A 16,362-nucleotide genomic window follows, 5' to 3' on the forward strand; every position below is an offset into this window, starting at 1 on the left:
CTCTCTCGCCTTTCTTCGTTCCTTCTCTCGGTCCCTCGAAATGGTTGTCGGATTATATACAGCGGAAAAGTAGAAGGGACTTGAAACGAGAGAAAGATACAGAAAAGGAAAGACGCAAAACCCGAAGAAGAGTGACAAAAAAGAAGCCAATGTAAAGACAGAACGGGGTCCAGAGGACGTACGAAGCGAACCAGCAACATAAAAACCCTACCAACCCAACAGGCCCAGCATGGTCTAGGAACTTCCCACTTTAAGCAGGCACTAATGTCTGGGCCGCCAGGTTACCGAGGGTCAGCACACTGTTCAGAGACAGGCCGCTCAGGTTGATCGACAGCTCCTGCGGGTTGTTGGCTACAGCAGGTGCAGCAGCGACCGGCGCGGCCGTCGTCTGCACAGATCCCAGGTCCACGGTCGTCTGCAGCGAGTTGATTGAGGTCAGAGCAGTCAATGCAGGGAGACCAGCCGCAGCCGTGGTTCCACCAAGGGGGACAAGTGTGTTGGCAGAGGAGGCGGTGGTGGACACAGCGGCGGGCTGGACAGCAAGCGACGTGGCAGACGAAAGCGGCGGGAGACCAACAGCAGCGGCCGAGGTGGACGTCGACAGAGGCGGGAGCGCAGCGAGGGACGGAGACGTCGCGGCAGCAGCACCCGCGACATTGGAGGTGGCCGCGACGGCCGGAGGCGTCGCGGCAACAGCAGACGCCGCAGGTGGCACGACCTTGGTGGAGGTGCGCGCGGCGGCGGGCACGGCAATGACCGTGACACCGACACCGCCCGTGGGTGTACCATCAACGGCACCACCTGCCGCGGCGCCACCCGCCGCAGCTGCATCAGTCGCAGCCACGGGGGCAGCGGCAGGAGACGACGCGGCAGCCGCAGCACCGGCCACGGCAGCCGATGACACCGCCACAGGCGCGGGCGCAGCGGCCGCCGCACCAGCTGCAGCTGCTGTCACAGTCACACTGACAGTCTCTGTCACGGTCGTCGCATCGGCCGAGACCGTCACTGTCACCGTAGCAGGTGCAGCGGATACAGCTGCCGCACCGAGAGCGACGGCGGCTGTAGGCGACTCAGCGGCACCAGCGGCACCAGCGGCACCAACGGCACCAGCGGCACCAGTGGCACCAGCTGCAACAGGAGCAGCAGGAGCAGACGGCTCTGCGGGTGACCGAGACACAGCAATCACGGTCGCATTGCCGGTGTCGGCAGGCTGGGCACCAACAGTAATCGTTTGGCGTGCAGTCACGGTGCTGACGGCTGGGCAGTTGTTGTTGGCGCCGTTGTTGGCATTGGCGTCTCCTCCGTTTCTGCCGTTGCCATTGTTGTTGTTGTTGTTGCTGTCATTGTTGCCGTTGTTCCCTCTGCCATTTCCATTGTCGTTGCCATTCCCGTTGCCGTTTCCGCTGTCATTGTTGGCATCATTGTTGCCGCCAATGCCCAGACTGCTGAGCAGACTTGAGACAAAGTCCCGCCTCACAGCGTTTGGCCGGTCGACCGCCGCTGCCTGAATTTTATTAGTTTGCACTCAAGAACTGTTGCTTGTTGATGAATGATATGAACCCACCTGTGCCAACGTGAGCGATGCCACCACCAACAAGGCCGAGGGCTTCATGATGAAATGAATTTGCGTTGAATAAAAAATCGAAGAAGAAAATAAGACGGTATCGAACGAGTCGAAGCAAAAAAAGACTGGATACCCAACAGGACCGGCCTTGCGAGTGCGGGAAAGACGAGGAGACGCTAAACGATGTGACTGAAATTGCTACTTGTCGTCGACTGTCGTCAATGTCGAGATGTCGAGATGTCGAAATCGTAATGCTCCGATTCGAGGTAGGTTGTCGGTCCGAGATTGTCAAATTTCAAAAAGGAATGGCTCCAGAACGTCCATCTGCGTTCTGACAGAAAACATACAAAAAAGGTACAATACAAAAGTACACAAATAGAAGAAAAGAAGAAATTGCCGAAGAAAAGAAAGCCAGCTCGTTGTCGACGAAAAAGAACGATGGTCGACAAGACAGACTTCTGCTGTTGATTTGTTTCTTCAAACGGTAAGAGAAGTGAGAGGCGTGAGAACGAAAGAGAAAGGTAAGAGAGAGAAAGAGGGGGGACAAGAAGAAAAAAGCCAAGACCAGAGAAAAGAAGGAACAGAAAGATGACGAATACGGAGAGTCGGTAATGAGAAGGAAGCAGCAAGAAGAAAAGCTTGGCCTCTAGAAACAAAGAATGAAGAAGAATAAAACAGGAGAGCGATTGGAGGCTCAAACGACTTACACTGTTTGCACCAAATGTCGCCGAGGTCACCACCCCCGGTCATCCCCAAGAACAGGACGGGGACCCGTAGCGTACTGCTAAGTTCGACAGACAAAATACAAGCCCTGTGCTTTATTCAACAGAGCCTGTCGCACAGGGTTATTGGCTGGTGCCTTTGAGCAAAAGTCGATGCATGGAATGTCTTCATCGGGGTCTGTCGGAGGTGGGTGGGTCGAGGATCCCAGTCGACAGCATTGCCCGAAGGCCCTGTCGCGGTCTGGGCCTTTTTTATCTGGTGGGAACAGAAGACTAATACGACATGACAGCCCCTGGTGAGACTTCACAAGAGGGACACAAAGAGAAACCCATCTTGAACGGCAGGCCGACAAAACGAAACAGAGTCTATTCTTGGGGCTGACGCGGCCTTGCTAGGGGACGTCAAGAATGTGAAAAGGAGGCATCACGACAGGGCCACGACCGCCGAGGAGTTCTAGCATGAGCGGTTGCTTGCTGGGGCTGCCAATTTGTCGTATTCCGTATGATGTTGTGAATGATGCGGGCCACCTTTTAATTGTATTTCATGTCAAAAAGGGGTGTAAAGGTACCCTTTTGCCGTCAGCAAAACCAGACGGCAGCAACAATTCAGGAGATGTTGTCAACAAAGACAAGGCAATTGGCCTGAGGGCGTCGCCTGGACCTTGACCTGGTGGCCACTGCATGGCGTGAGTGAATTAGAAAGGCAAAATAAGCTTTCCGTCAGAACAGGGACAAGGAACGAGGATGCTGCCAATTGAGCAGACGGAGTAGGTCGAGGGTGTCGGAGGGTGTTCGAGAGTGGGCCCAGAAACGGATGTTTTGGGTTTCTGAGACGAGAACCGTGACGGCTTGTGTTTGAGGTTGGCGGCTTAGCATTGCTGGGACAGGAAGCCACGGGTGGGTCGGGGACACTGGAGCGGTCGAATGTGCCTGCCGTGGGCCTGACTGGCTGAATTTTCTAGGAAGGCACGATGAACATTGAGCTTTCTGCGAACAAAACTCGCTTTTTGGTTGGTCTTTCCTAAATCAGACCATGATGTGCCATGATGTGCCATGATGTGCCATGATGCGTTGGAAGAAAAGACCGGCAGCCACACAATTCGATGCTGGAGAAGGTGCGACGGGGCGCCAACGGAAGGTGCCATTGACAACAGCGCCAGCGCGTTGGCTGGCGATTGGCGTACACGTTAAGATGTGTGGATGTATTGGCTTTTGTTTTGAATAACAGGACAGAATGACGATTGCAACAAATTGTGTATCAAAACACAGCGCGGATAAGGAGAAGTATTTGGAAGCAAGACCTACAGTGAAAGGGTGCCAATAAAACAGTGTGATAGTGACCTCTGTTATTCACAACGGGCGATGGAGGAGGAAAGACATTGGATCGAACAAAATCGATGATTTTACCAAAAAAAAAAAAAAAAATCCCTTGCTGGAATAACCATGAAGCGCCCGAAAGCTGTTGCAATGCTGGCATAAATTTTGGGACCTGATATTGGAGGGGCTGTGCACGGTGATGGGGGTATCTTTCGGAGACCCTATCTAGGTCGTCACGACCTCCCTTTCAGTGAAGCTATTTGGGATGAGAACCAAGGAAGGATAGAATGTCCAAGGACAAAAGGGGTTTGCAAAATAAAATCGGGTTAATTCTTGCGTTTCCATTTCTCTGATTTTGTTGTGCGGGGAAAGCCAAACACAGCAAAGCATTCATATTTATTCGTTTCTTAGGAGAAGAAGCTATAAAAATAAGATCACGTTGAAACTGGACAAGCTAATCAGCCATGTCGAAGGTAAGTAAAAATGTATGATGCGCGCCCGGAATACCAGCAAATTAAGCACAGCAAAGCACAAAATGTGTTCGATAAGAGGCAACCTTACGAGCCAAAGTATGGTTGTCAGCCACGGCGCCATGTCTGTGCAACCGCCCGAGTCGGGTCTCGGATTCTTTTGTGGCTTGCAGATGGTAATTGCGCCTTTCGTGCTATCCAGCCCGTTCCCAAAGTCTCGTGAGCCAATGGTTTGACCCGTGCGAAAAGCGCTCCTCACAGCTGAGATCGTGACTCGTTATTTGACGTTGGGCGTGTCGGTGTTGGCGTCGACTTGCACCTACCGTTCTATTTACCCCAAAGCGCATCGTAGAGCGACAGCTCCATGACCGAGGGGACCAAAATCATCAACGCCTTCCATCACCATGGCGATCCACGTCTTCGACAAGTTCTACCTCGGCCTCACGGCTGTCATCACCGTAGGCTACCAACTGGCGTTTTTCGCCGTTGCCTTTTGCTTACATTCTGATAAACTGACAGGTGAGTATTTCGGGCATACGCTGACTGCTGCCACAGCGTGCGTGACTGACCTCGTACAGATTTTGCGGGCGGCAGCAACTTTGTGGTTCTCGCCGTCGTCACGCTCGTCCTCGGCAGCCGGGATCCCCCGTACAATGCTGTGGCAGCCGTCCCGCAAACGCGGCAGCTCGTCATTACCATTCTGATGTCCGTCTGGGCCGCCCGCCTGAGCAGCTTTTTGCTCGTCCGCATCCTGCGCACCGGCCACGACAGCCGTTTTGACAACTTGCGCGACCGCTTTTTCCCCCTTTTGCAGTTCTGGGTCGGCCAGATGGTTTGGGTCTGGACAGCATCGCTGCCCGTGACCGTGCTCAACTCGCAGACCGTGCAGGGCGCCGAGCAGGCGGGAAAGATGCCGCCATTCGGCACGGCGCGTGACATTGCCGGGACGATCATGTTCGGCATTGGCTTTTTGTGCGAGTCCGTGGCCGACGCCCAGCGGTTTCGGTTCAGGGTGAGAAAATCAGCCGACAATAGCAACAGCGGGCTTGCGTTCTGCCACACAGGCCTCTTTGCGTGGTCGCGCCATCCAAATTATTTCGGCGAGATCTTGCTGCAATTTGGCCTCTTTACCATTGCCACGTCCGACACCCACTTTCGCGCCCCCTACGGTACGCATCCCGGCTTTGCGTCGGCCATCTATGCCACCGTTGTCGGTCCGGTCTTGCTCACGCTGGTGCTGTTGTTCGTAACGGGTCTGCCGTTGTCGGAGCGGTCGGGCGCCGCCAAGCGATGCGCAGCCGGCGGCGCCATCTGGGACGAGTACCGCCTGTACCTGCACCGCACCAGCATCTTCTTCCCGATGCCGCCGGCCCTGTATGCGCGACTGCCCGTCGTTGTCAAACGCACCCTGCTGCTTGAGTTTCCCATGTACGTCTTCGTCCCAGGACGGAACGACTCTCGCACCAAAGACCCACAGCCTGCTACCGGTCCTCCGCAGGCCATCAACCGGGAGGCCGAGCACGGCGACGATCCCGATGCGGTTCCCAATGACCATCATATGCCTCCTCAGTCAGCATCCACCCTGTCGTCGCCGGCCAAGTAAGCAGTGCGGCTGCGAGTGCGACGGGCCATATATAGTATATCGTCGGATGCCATGCCAGTCGCTGTTTTGTGGTTGGAATTCGGAGTTTAAATAGCCACGCTACTTTTACGAATGTTATTCTTTTCACGCTTTGTCTTTGTCTTAACAACGGGAGATGCAGTACATGAGAGTCAATGTTGTGGCAGTCAATGCACCTTTGCACTTGCCACTTTAGCACTCGAGAGCCTTGGCAAAATAAATGGGGCCAGCCCAACAACATGCGGCTGCAAGGAAGGTGCCCCGGAGTAAGTAGCCTTCGGAACTAAGATCTTCCTTCCGGCCAAATGTTCCCCAATTGGCGGCTTCCGTCTCGCGCCAAACAGCTCACTTTTTTTCTGGGGCGTGGAAGGCCATTGAGCATCACGAACGACGACGAAACGGTGCACACGACCGCACGGCGCAACGAGCAGCCGCACAACGACCGACGGTGCACCAACGAGTCCGCCTGTCTTTGCTTTCTTTTTGCGTGCCAATTGTACTTGCACGTACCCAATTGCTACAACCGGTGTCCCTCACGTGAGTATAGCTTCCAAACTTACTTCTGCCACTGTTTTTGCTGTTTGCTTTTTTTTTACGGGTTTCCAAATTGAAGCTCGACGAGGCACAGAGCACTAACAAAAACGGCCTCTACGCATTCTTTGTCGTCAACAGTACCACGCACAGAACGACAGGCATGAACTCCTTGCGAAGAATACGACCAGCGCCCCTCGGCCGCGTGGTCGCCGCCGCGCCGTCTCGGTTGGCTGCTTGCGCCGTCGACACCACATCTGCATCGACCGGCCAGCCGCGGCTCTTTGCACACCCCTTCTCCTCCGCTCCTTCTCTTTTCTTCGCCGCCTCTCCGCACGCGCCATTGCGCGCGTCTTCCCATCTCGAGTTCGCCTCCTCTTCGTCCTCTTCGTTCCCCTCCTCGTCGCCTTCCACAACCTCAAAACCAGCGTCCAAACATGTGCCGGACCCGATCCCGTTTGTCCCCGACGTCGCGAGCTTTTTGAAGATTATTGGTCGCAACATGAAGCAGCACACATCCAAGTTCCCGACCTGGGAGGCGCTCTTCACGCTGACGTCGAGGCAGCTGCGCTCGTTGGGCGTGGAGCCCGCACGCGATCGGCGGTACCTGCTGCGATGGCTCAATCTGTTCCGCGAGGGCCGGTTTGGCATCGGCGGCGATTTCCAGTTTGTGCGCAACGGCGTGGCGGAGCTGCGGGTGTACGAGCTGGTCGACCCGGAGAACCCCATCAATGTAAAAAAGATGGTGGCGAATGTACCGGTACCACCCGAGGCGCCAGCCGCCGCCGAGGCGACTGAGGGTGGGGGTGAGGGTGAGGGTGAGGGTGAGGGTCCAGCTGCGGCTGAGCCTGTAGCGGTGGATCCTGGCTACGATTTGAACGCTCGGCCGGTGCTCGTGCGCGGCTACAAGGTGGTGGGCGCCCGAGCCATCGCGGGCCCCTATGCGCTGCCACGGCCACAGCAAGAGGGTTCGGCCGTGAAGCTGACGGAAGGCATGTGGGAGCACAAGCGCGGCCGCAAGATTGACGGTGGTGAGCGCCGCCAGGCCGAGGTCCGCTTCAAGCGCCGCGTCGCCGAGCGCCGGGCGGCGCGCGAGGCTCTGCTGCATGCATCAGGCCTCTAAGCGGGCTCTGGCCCATCCGTTAGTGGCGTGTACGTTTTTCGAGCAAAACAAAAAAGCAAGTCGTATTATCCTGTACATTACAAAACTCATATAGTCAAAAGGTCATTCGGTGCAATAGAACCTCCAAAATACAACAAGCCTTCTATTTTTGTCACTGTGTTTTACGAGACAAATGACACAGACGGGCAACTAAGCCTGTGTGAGACAAGCGTGTCCTCCATCCAAGTGACCACGGAGGTTGTCCACGTTATTGGCGCATCTATCTTGGGAAAGGCAGATTTGGGGTCTATTGCCCGGGCCCGGAGAAGGTTCCGAAGAGGTGGAAAAGTCGCACGAGTACCGTCTGGATCCAGGGGTAAGACAAGACGGCGACAGCGACAGCTCCCTGTGCCAAGCGATACAGAGTAGTGATTCGTGCACAGCGAATGAAAGAGGGGTGACCTCCCGGATGCATACACGAAGGAAACAAGAACCGCCGTCTCGGAAACTCTCAATTCTTGGCCGGTTCTTTTTTGAGGAAGATGTAACGGCATTGCGTCAGATTGCCCGTTGCCTCACAACTGTTCCAAGCAGCCCAAGAAACCCCGGGAGTGAAAAGAACAGCCTTGCTGCCTGGCGTGACGCGGCTGCTTGAGGCTTTCGTAAGCTCCATCTCTACCTTGTCCAACAGAAGCACGTCCCATAGCCAAGGCTTCGGGATGGACCGTCCGAAGCACGACAAGGCCTTCCGTTTTGTTTTCTGCCTTGTTTTATGAGTACGATTTTCTTTCCGTATTTGTTTTTTTCTGAATTGGTTGCTCACAAAATGGTAGCGTAAGACACGCCAGCACGTCTTCCAGTTATTTTGTCGCCGTTCCGGCCTGGTCTGTGGCATTTGACCGTTGAAATCGTATGTCTGCCTGGCTCAGCCCTACACAACGATCCTCCGTCCGGCATAAACGTGAGACAGCATGCCACTTTTTTAAGCTCACTCCTTCCAGATGAGGCCTTGCTTTTTTCCATCTTGTCTTGCCACTCTCGCCTCTCTTGTGTCTGCAGATGCCGGGGGAGAGAAATGGAGGACTCTCATTCGTGGATACGCGCGATATTAGAAAGCATGGATCAATCATTAGTTGGCATGGACGTGGTCTGAGGAAGGAGGTGTGCACAATTACTACATAATACGTGGCAAGGCTGAGGCCATACTGGGGCCAGGGCTTAGGCACATGTCGGATACAGGTTGAAACTTGCCAACCCACAAAATAACGTCATCTTGGGAAGCTCATAGCGATGTATGGCGATGCCATGGCGATATACAGTCATGGCTGACTTGAGACAAAGATTCGTTGGCGATTTTCGGACTATGGACGACGTATGAAGACCAGGCCGGCAACATGGCGGCAGGCAGTGAGAATGCGTGATGCGTCCGATGACGACCGTCCCACGAAGCATCAAGGCACCAAAGGCTTTTTTTGAGATGCTCGGCCAACAATTCTGCAACACAGTGACGATGCCATCCATCGAGACGAGGCAACAATGGCCTCTTCCTCTGCAGTACACGCGGCGGGCAGTACTACCGTGGCTGCACTACAACCATGCGCTTGCATCGTGCATCGTGCGCAACATGTCTAGTCCATCATGAAGTGAGACGGAAGACGAAGAAGACAACCAAGTAAACGATACAAGCCACACCCCGTTGCATTGAGCAAGATAGCATCGACGCGGCGCCTTCGTCAGCACTTGCCCACCATAACGGCCACTCTAAATGGTCGCTGCCTTGCGCTTCCCACTTGGGCCGGACGTGCACATCATTTTTTTTTGTTATTTCCATGGATTCGATGGGAGCGTGTCGCGCCTGTGGAAACAAGCATCAAGCACGTGTCTGCGTGTCCATGCGTACGTCGACTCTGACGCACACAGGTGACGAGCAGAACAAAAAGAAAGGGGGGGAGCTTCCAACAAAAGTTGGGAAAACGGGCCAGATGTGTCGAGTAGTGAGGGGGGATGCTGGAAGCTAGAAACTGGAAAGAGTGTGTGTGAAAGAGAGAGAGAGAAAGTCGGTAGGCGCGTCCGTCGGACACGGGCAAGATGTAAGTACCGGCCGCCGCTGCTTATTTTTTAGAACGGCCGTGTCGTTATTTGGACGGGTGGCCCTATTGGTACGTTTTGCAATGGAGCTCGTTGCTCATTTTCCTATTCTCGCCATCTGCTGTGACTGGGTATATTCCGCGCGGTGTACTTTGCCCATTAGGGAAGCCCCAATTTGAAAATGGAGCTGGACTCCGCCAAACCAAAACGGTCCCGTTCTGGGGGCAGTTATGACTCCCAGAGCTCGTTAGCATAATCGTGTTGGCCCGCCATGCCCGTTTCTCGGGTGGATCTGTCGACCGGCGGTGTACTGTAAAGGTCCGTCTCGGGTGTTTTGTCGTAAATCGAATGTGAACGCCAGTGCGTGAAACTGTAAGAATCTTCACTGTGGTTTGCACGTTGTCTCTCGAGCCGTTTGTGTGGGCGTGTCGAACAACCCCTTGGGCGTGTCTGTTGTGGGGGATGTGATGTTGCGAGGATGAAAGGAACGGGGCCAAAGCCTCGCGTGTTAGGCAGCAACATTTTTGGTGTGCAGCGTTTCTGTCGACATCCCGCCTTTTCAACTGCTGGAAGGCACGACTCGTGCCCCAATTGAGCGGTGGGGGTGTCGGGGAACGAACTGGAGACACAGAAGGAACGAGGGACGCTAGGGTTCTTTCCTTTTTCTTCGCGTCTTCTTGTCGTCGTGCCTTCTTTCTCTGGCAAGGCTTGAGGGATTTGGCGACTGGTGCAGAAGGAACGATCGGTGAGCCTAAGACCTGATAGGGGGACTCGCGTTGAGGCAATGTGACTTCCCATGTTCTGGTGCTGGCCGGCAGGTCGCAATTACCAGTGACACAACTGACTAAACGACGTATGGGCATTTTGCGTTTCACGACCCCAATCGACTTGTGTAGCAAAACATCGTCATACTGGCAACGCCATCGTGCACATCAACTCCGCATTTCCGCCGGCACGACGATGTACGGACGGGGATGAATGCCAGAAAGAGTCCGCTCACACCCGCGGCAGGCATTGGCATGCATACATACGTCGAAACATCTCCGGCAGTGACTCATCTGGTGGGACTTCTTGTCTTTTAGTCTCCCACAATTAAATATGGTGCATATGGCATTCTGCATGGTGCCTTGTGCACGCTGAAGTGTCCCGAAGTCCAAAGCCTCACTCTACCGCATTCCACGTTTTCGACAGCGGTACCGCGACGCACCAGACGGACGCAGCGAGCAAGGTGGGTGGCATTTTGGGGTGCATCGGGTCGCCTGTCGCGTCTCTGTTGGCCCCGTCAAAGTCGACTTTCGGTAACGTTGGGGTGGCTTTTCCCATCCCTCTGTCAACAGCCTCGTGGACACACCCTCCGACGAGCAAACCCTTGTCAATGTTAAAGTTGGGGGTGTGGTCGACCGGTCCAGAGTCCAATTCCTGTCCGGCCGTCTCCTGTCCTTTGTCCTCCCGCGCAGTCGCCCGTCCTCTCCTGTCCCTTCCGCTGCCCGACTTCTCTTCGTCCTGACTGGTCTTGTGACAGCCCAAATTTTTATCAGCGACACCTCTCATGCAGCCTTGCCAGCCTCTTTCACCCCTTTGGGAAGTTCGCCGTGCCTGTTTGTCCCTGATTCTCCGTGATTCACCCTGATTCACCCTGATTCACCCTTCCCGTTGTTCCTTTGTAGTCCACCCGTCATTTCTTTTTCATTTCCTCTTTTTTTCTTGTTTTCGTCATCCATGTTCGAAGCAATGCCTTCCAACCTCCAAAGGTCCCGGCTCGTAACAGTCTCCCCCGACATACCCCCAAAACGACGTCACCTGGCAGTGGCCTGCGTTGGGTCTAACACGGTTAAGCGGCGACCTCGCCGGTTTGCGCCGTCGACAGGGGTTGAGGGTGGAACCCCCGTTTGGGAGTTTGGGGCATTTGGGGATGTGAACTTTCCCTTCTTTTGTTCTAGCTCCGATCTGGGTTCTTGCTCCGAGTCTGTCTGCTTTGTTTTCCTCATCCCGTCTCGTTTTCAAGCAAGCCATGCAAAAAGGGTGTCCTTGCCTTTAGTTCTGAATGCTGTCTCTCAAACTAAACTCCCAAGTATGTACAGGTCTTACCAACGGTGACCAAAGTGCACTGCCTCGTCTCATTTCGTTTTTCGTTTTTGTCACCTTTCGTTTCCCTCGTTTCGGCCAACTTGACTTGTGTCTTGTCTCGAGCGTCATTGTTGGCACGGAATTGGGGAAAACTCATTTTATGTAGGTCGCATGTTGTTGCCAAGAGGCACGTTCTGGCCAGAACCGTTCGCGTCCCAGATGTTCAACTTTGTTTCGACTTGTGTCGTATTTCGTATCCTGACAAGCCCACATCGCACTAAAAGAGTAAACGTCCGATTAAGGTTTGGCCCTTTCAAGTCGCCCAGTGTGTTTCGCAACTGCTCGTGCCGCTTGTACCTTTGTATCTTTCGTTTCTGTTTTTAATCAGCCACAGGCTCGAGCGCCCAAGGCATTCAGAGCGCGTTCGTCATCAAGTTGCATGTCGGAACTTTTAAAGGAGCTGCCTGGAGGTCGTTGTACGGGGTATGGAGTACTATATCGAACATCTACCATACTCAGTGACCGTCGTATGTGTTTCTATGGAACCCCTTGTGTTGATGCTCATTTTAATCCTCGAGGCTGTGCTGGAGATGGCGTCTAATCTCAGCACAACGAATCCAACGTCACTCGGAAACGAACCGTATTGGACGCCCAACGCAGGAGCCTATGAAACAAGTTTTATTTATATATTTTTATTTATTTCGTGCATTGCACGCAACAGAACTTGTTGTGATTCAGAGAAACGCTCCTTCATGACCTGCTTGAAAGGTAAACGCTTACATCGTGGACCAATGTGGCTATCCGTTAAGCGAGGGCCCAAGACTAGAGAGGTTACAGCGCCAAGGGGACAAGCAAGGACAAGACGAAAATAAAACGATTTAAAAATAAGCGTTTAAAATTGGAGGGGAGTGCTTTGTAAGAAACATACTTTGTACTTTGTTCTTTGTGACTTTTTGCAGTTTTAAACTCTGCGTCCACAGCCTGACCAACACAGTCCAGTACTGAGGTATTCAGAAAAAGAGCGCGACGCAAGCTTTCTTCACGAGCCTGAGCTGCACAAGGTGCTAACCACGGCACCTCTTCTCGTCTCTGGTTATCCTGTCTCTTTCCCCACGTTCTTTGAATGGTTCTTTGCACGAGTCTGTACACTCTGTGTAATTCTCGGTGTAAATGCGACGTATAACGATGATTATTACTGCCGGGGGAATTTCACGCATACGCATATATTTTCATATTTTTTTCCGGCGACGTCCTTTACTTTTTCTTGCCCCATCGCGATTTCTTCCTAACGCACCCACCACACTCTCCACACCATCCCACTTTCTATGAGGCTGGCCAGCCTTGGGACGCAACTTGCACGACCACGGGACATAGGGAACGCCCCCTTTCTTTCCTGGAAAAAGCCGAGCATTCGCGTACCGGAACCAACCAGAAGCCTTCTAATATGCCGTAGGGATCCTCCATTCTCTGCAGAAAATCTAATGTCGGGGGTATTATCAGCACGACTAAGCCCTTAGAACAGTATGTAACGTGAGAGCATGGCGAAGAAAACTTTGATGTTTCTGCACGTATTATTTGCTGACATTTTGTGGCTGATGAAATGTTCACAGAATCTCGACTTTATGGCAAAGATTGTCATCTGCGGCCCGCCGTTTGTTGTCTGTCGTGTGCTGCCTGTCATCCGTAACGTAACCGTATCCTGTTCTTGGATCGACGTCGCTCTCACCGTGGAGCCTTTTTGGTTTCCTGGCTTTAGCCACCTTCTATTCCGGGTTGGGTTTTTTAGTTCTGCCCGTGTTCGATTGTCATTTTGCGACTGCTCACCGATTCTCGGTGTTTTCGTTTCCATATTTGCCATCATGAATTCTCCCAAATCCCCGAATCCTATAATCGTTTCCTGACCATCTCTCACCTAAGGTCATATTTTAGCCTTTCAGTGGCTTCCAAGTGTCTTTCAAGGGGCTTTTAAGCTTCGTGTATGTCAGGCCGATCTCGCCAATGACTGCTGCCCACTGCTGCCCATTGCGCCCCAGATAAGACACCGGACTGTACATTAATATTGATTGTGTGCTGTGGCTCGGCCCCTTCCAACATGAATCGTATTTGCGCATTTCGCATTTCGCACCTCGCATCTTCGCCATTTTGTTCGTTTGCGATCGCTCGGCGCCCGGAACGAATCTTCCCCGCGAGTCGTAGAGGACGGCAGACTCGGTAAGGCGTTTGGAGTTCTGTGTTAAGTAATTATGAGGTTTGGTACGCCATGGCAGCCACGCACACATACACAAGAAACTTTGACAAAGTGACACGGAACGAAAGGTCGGCGGCTCCAACAAACCTTATTTGCCTGCCCAGAAAAAAAGGCTGCTCCCTTTGTCCCAAGCACGTCCTGTGTAAAAAGTCTGCTCACACGATGATACGCTTCCTGTGAATCATCCTACGCGGTAATTACGCCCTACGACATTACCAAAATCTGTCTTTCTACTTTCTCACCCAGCGCCAGTGGTTGTCTACATCCCTCGCTTGTTTTGGCCCATGGGCCCCTGACCCTGGCTGAGGCTCGGCAGTCCAACCACCCAGAAGAAGATGGATGCCTAATCGACGTCGATGCGTTCTCAAACAGGCCAGGCTTCTGCGACGCATTTCTGGATGTTAAGGAGGGGGAGCAGTTCTCAGCACGGGACTTCGACGGGGTGGCAACGGTTATGGAATTTACCATTTTCTTTCCTCCGAACGGTTTCATGTTATGTTTGTCCAAACTCGGTGTTAAATACTTTGCCCATGGTTGTCAACAGGACATAGAGAATCCTTTGGGGCTGGCAGCGAGGTCTGGCTAGCCTGGCCCACTGGCCAGCCCACAGACACAGAGACACTCAAAATCCTAAACGGCACCCACCACAAAACCGGTCTATCAACACGACGGCGTGCTTATGTTCGCGCGCCCCGAACAAATGAGAATGCGAATATGCAGTTCCCGTACGAATTACAGTGTCATGCAAATGAGAGTTCATCGGCCTACACCAAACTCCATTGAGTAACCCGTACTCCTTACAGGGCAAGATGGTTCATGGTAGAGGATGTACAAAAGTTCTCAGAGACTGCCCTGTCGTACTCAGTATGTCGTAGAAAACACGCTGCTTTGCCGTTACAATTCAAACGGGCTCATCAAAACTCAGTTCTTGTCGAGGCTTGTCAGGTGGTCGTCTCCATCTTTCGTGCCCATTTTTCTTCTTCTTCTGGAATCCGCCTGTCTGAACCCGCGACAATCCATGACTAGCCTTCACTGGTGAGCTTTTTCGAGAAGAGTCCAGGTGCGACCTCCCCGTGCTCCATTGCTCCAATGGACTTGAGCATGGAAATGAAACGGACGTGGTGAATGTCTTTTGTAGCCTTCCAAGTCTTGGAAAGGTTTTGCTCGGTTCGATTCGGGTGTTGCAGCGAAGAATCAATCATATTTATGACGGGAATGTCGCTGGGCGTGGCAGGGCGCGGGCTGTGTCTGTTGCAGCTCGGTGCCGATTTGGTAATATTTCTTGCCCGTCTATCTTTCATGTAAGTCGTATTGCCGTCTTTCGTCTTTCACAGTATAATGAATGGTGCTTCTTTGTCCATAAGTGTAGCAAGCAGCCATAGCCGCACTTGGAAACATTGCTGCCTGCGCATTATGATGCAGAACGAGTAGTCACTGGTCGAAAAGGCAATGCAATTACTGCTGCACTGCCAGTGCGTACTTCGTATTGAAACTTACCTCTTCTGTTTTCCCGTACGACTCTCGCCGATTCCACCATTCCGACGTCTCCACGTCCCGGTGCTTTTGCGGCGGCAGTATGTTGCACACCTACCCTAGCATCCATCTATGGCCCTGGTCCGTCGCTCTTGTGGGCTACTCCAAACGTCGTATGGTGTTACACCCTTGTCCGATGTGACTAACACGGTGCCCCCCTTTCTGTCCACCAGCCCATTTCGGCTGGCAAAAGTCTTCCTTGGTGTGCACCATGGACGAACCAATACCGTGATTTCGGACGGTACTCTTTGACTGGGCATGTGGTCTTTTGGGCTTTTCAGTCCCTTTTCCTTTTTGTCCCTTTCGCTTGTCTTAGTTCTGTTTAACGTCGTATGGGAATGCCAGCTTCAGCGGAGTTCTCTTTTCTTGGCTTTTGACTTTCCTAAACGCGTGTTTAAAACCGGTTCCCTGTTCCTCGTCCGCCGTCCGGTGCTTCGGGTTTCCGATTTCCTTGTCAATGGCCGCATCTTCAATTCGCGTGAGAGGCAGTCAATAGGCCCAAGGTTCGTAGACAACCCTACACGCATGCAGGCCACCGCTACCGCGGCTGCGTTCCGTTCCTGTTCAACAGTCTTTCCTTTGTTCCTCGTGCCGTTCGTTCTCTTGTCTTCCCATGCGTTTGAGTGTTTTGAGTGTTTGTTCTATTTTGCATTGTCAAGCAGCCTTTCAAACTTGAAATCCTTCCTCCTCCTGCGCCTGCCCTATTCCTCCGCTCGATTGCTCCTTCCGTTCGGGATCAACTCCGGGAAGGAACGAAGGTCGTACATACTTAAAGCAAGAAAAAGATCTAGAGCCGTCAACGTGCCCTTCATCGTTCCTGCCGGCATCTGATAAGTCTTCACTCGGCTCTTTCCTACTTACACTTTTCTGGCCCCATTGGTTCCCCCTTTTCTACTTCCACCTTAATCATCGTCAGATCTGCTCTCTCTTCCTACAATTTTCTTTTTCCAAATTCATCTTCTTCGCATTTCCTACCGGTATGTAATTACAATCTTTGGGCATGCCTACGTGCTTGTTTTGATACTTTGATTCTCTGCCTTTTCTGTCCACACAACGAGTCCCACTGCCCTCACCCCCTGGTCAGTTCACATAGCGATGT

At 53.0% G+C, this 16,362-nt stretch overlaps 4 protein-coding genes across 4 annotated transcripts; 2 read left to right on the top strand and 2 right to left on the bottom strand.

Moving 5' to 3' along the window:
* Window positions 1–250: 250 nt before the first annotated feature.
* Window positions 251–1,612, bottom strand: SPSK_04301 (uncharacterized protein; the record flags this gene model as incomplete). Its single annotated transcript, XM_016731111.1, has 2 exons — window positions 251–1,504; window positions 1,565–1,612. The coding sequence occupies 2 exons, from the start codon at window positions 1,610–1,612 to the stop codon at window positions 251–253; spliced, it is 1,302 nt and encodes a 433-aa protein (XP_016585772.1).
* A 2,865-nt stretch (window positions 1,613–4,477) lies between these two features.
* Window positions 4,478–5,676, top strand: SPSK_04358 (uncharacterized protein; the record flags this gene model as incomplete). Its single annotated transcript, XM_016731166.1, has 2 exons — window positions 4,478–4,592; window positions 4,652–5,676. The coding sequence occupies 2 exons, from the start codon at window positions 4,478–4,480 to the stop codon at window positions 5,674–5,676; spliced, it is 1,140 nt and encodes a 379-aa protein (XP_016585773.1).
* A 712-nt stretch (window positions 5,677–6,388) lies between these two features.
* On the top strand, window positions 6,389–7,348 carry SPSK_04466 (uncharacterized protein; the record flags this gene model as incomplete). Its single annotated transcript, XM_016731272.1, has 1 exon — window positions 6,389–7,348. One exon carries the CDS (start codon window positions 6,389–6,391, stop codon window positions 7,346–7,348), a length of 960 nt encoding a protein of 319 aa, XP_016585774.1.
* Window positions 7,349–10,576: 3,228 nt separating this feature from the next.
* On the bottom strand, window positions 10,577–10,966 carry SPSK_04662 (uncharacterized protein; the record flags this gene model as incomplete). The annotated part of the gene is made up of 1 exon (XM_016731462.1): window positions 10,577–10,966. One exon carries the CDS (start codon window positions 10,964–10,966, stop codon window positions 10,577–10,579), a length of 390 nt encoding a protein of 129 aa, XP_016585775.1.
* Between the last annotated feature and the right edge of the window lie 5,396 nt (window positions 10,967–16,362).

This window comes from Sporothrix schenckii (genome assembly GCF_000961545.1).
Source record: "Sporothrix schenckii 1099-18 chromosome Unknown Cont47, whole genome shotgun sequence".
NCBI classification, from domain to species: domain Eukaryota; kingdom Fungi; phylum Ascomycota; class Sordariomycetes; order Ophiostomatales; family Ophiostomataceae; genus Sporothrix; species Sporothrix schenckii.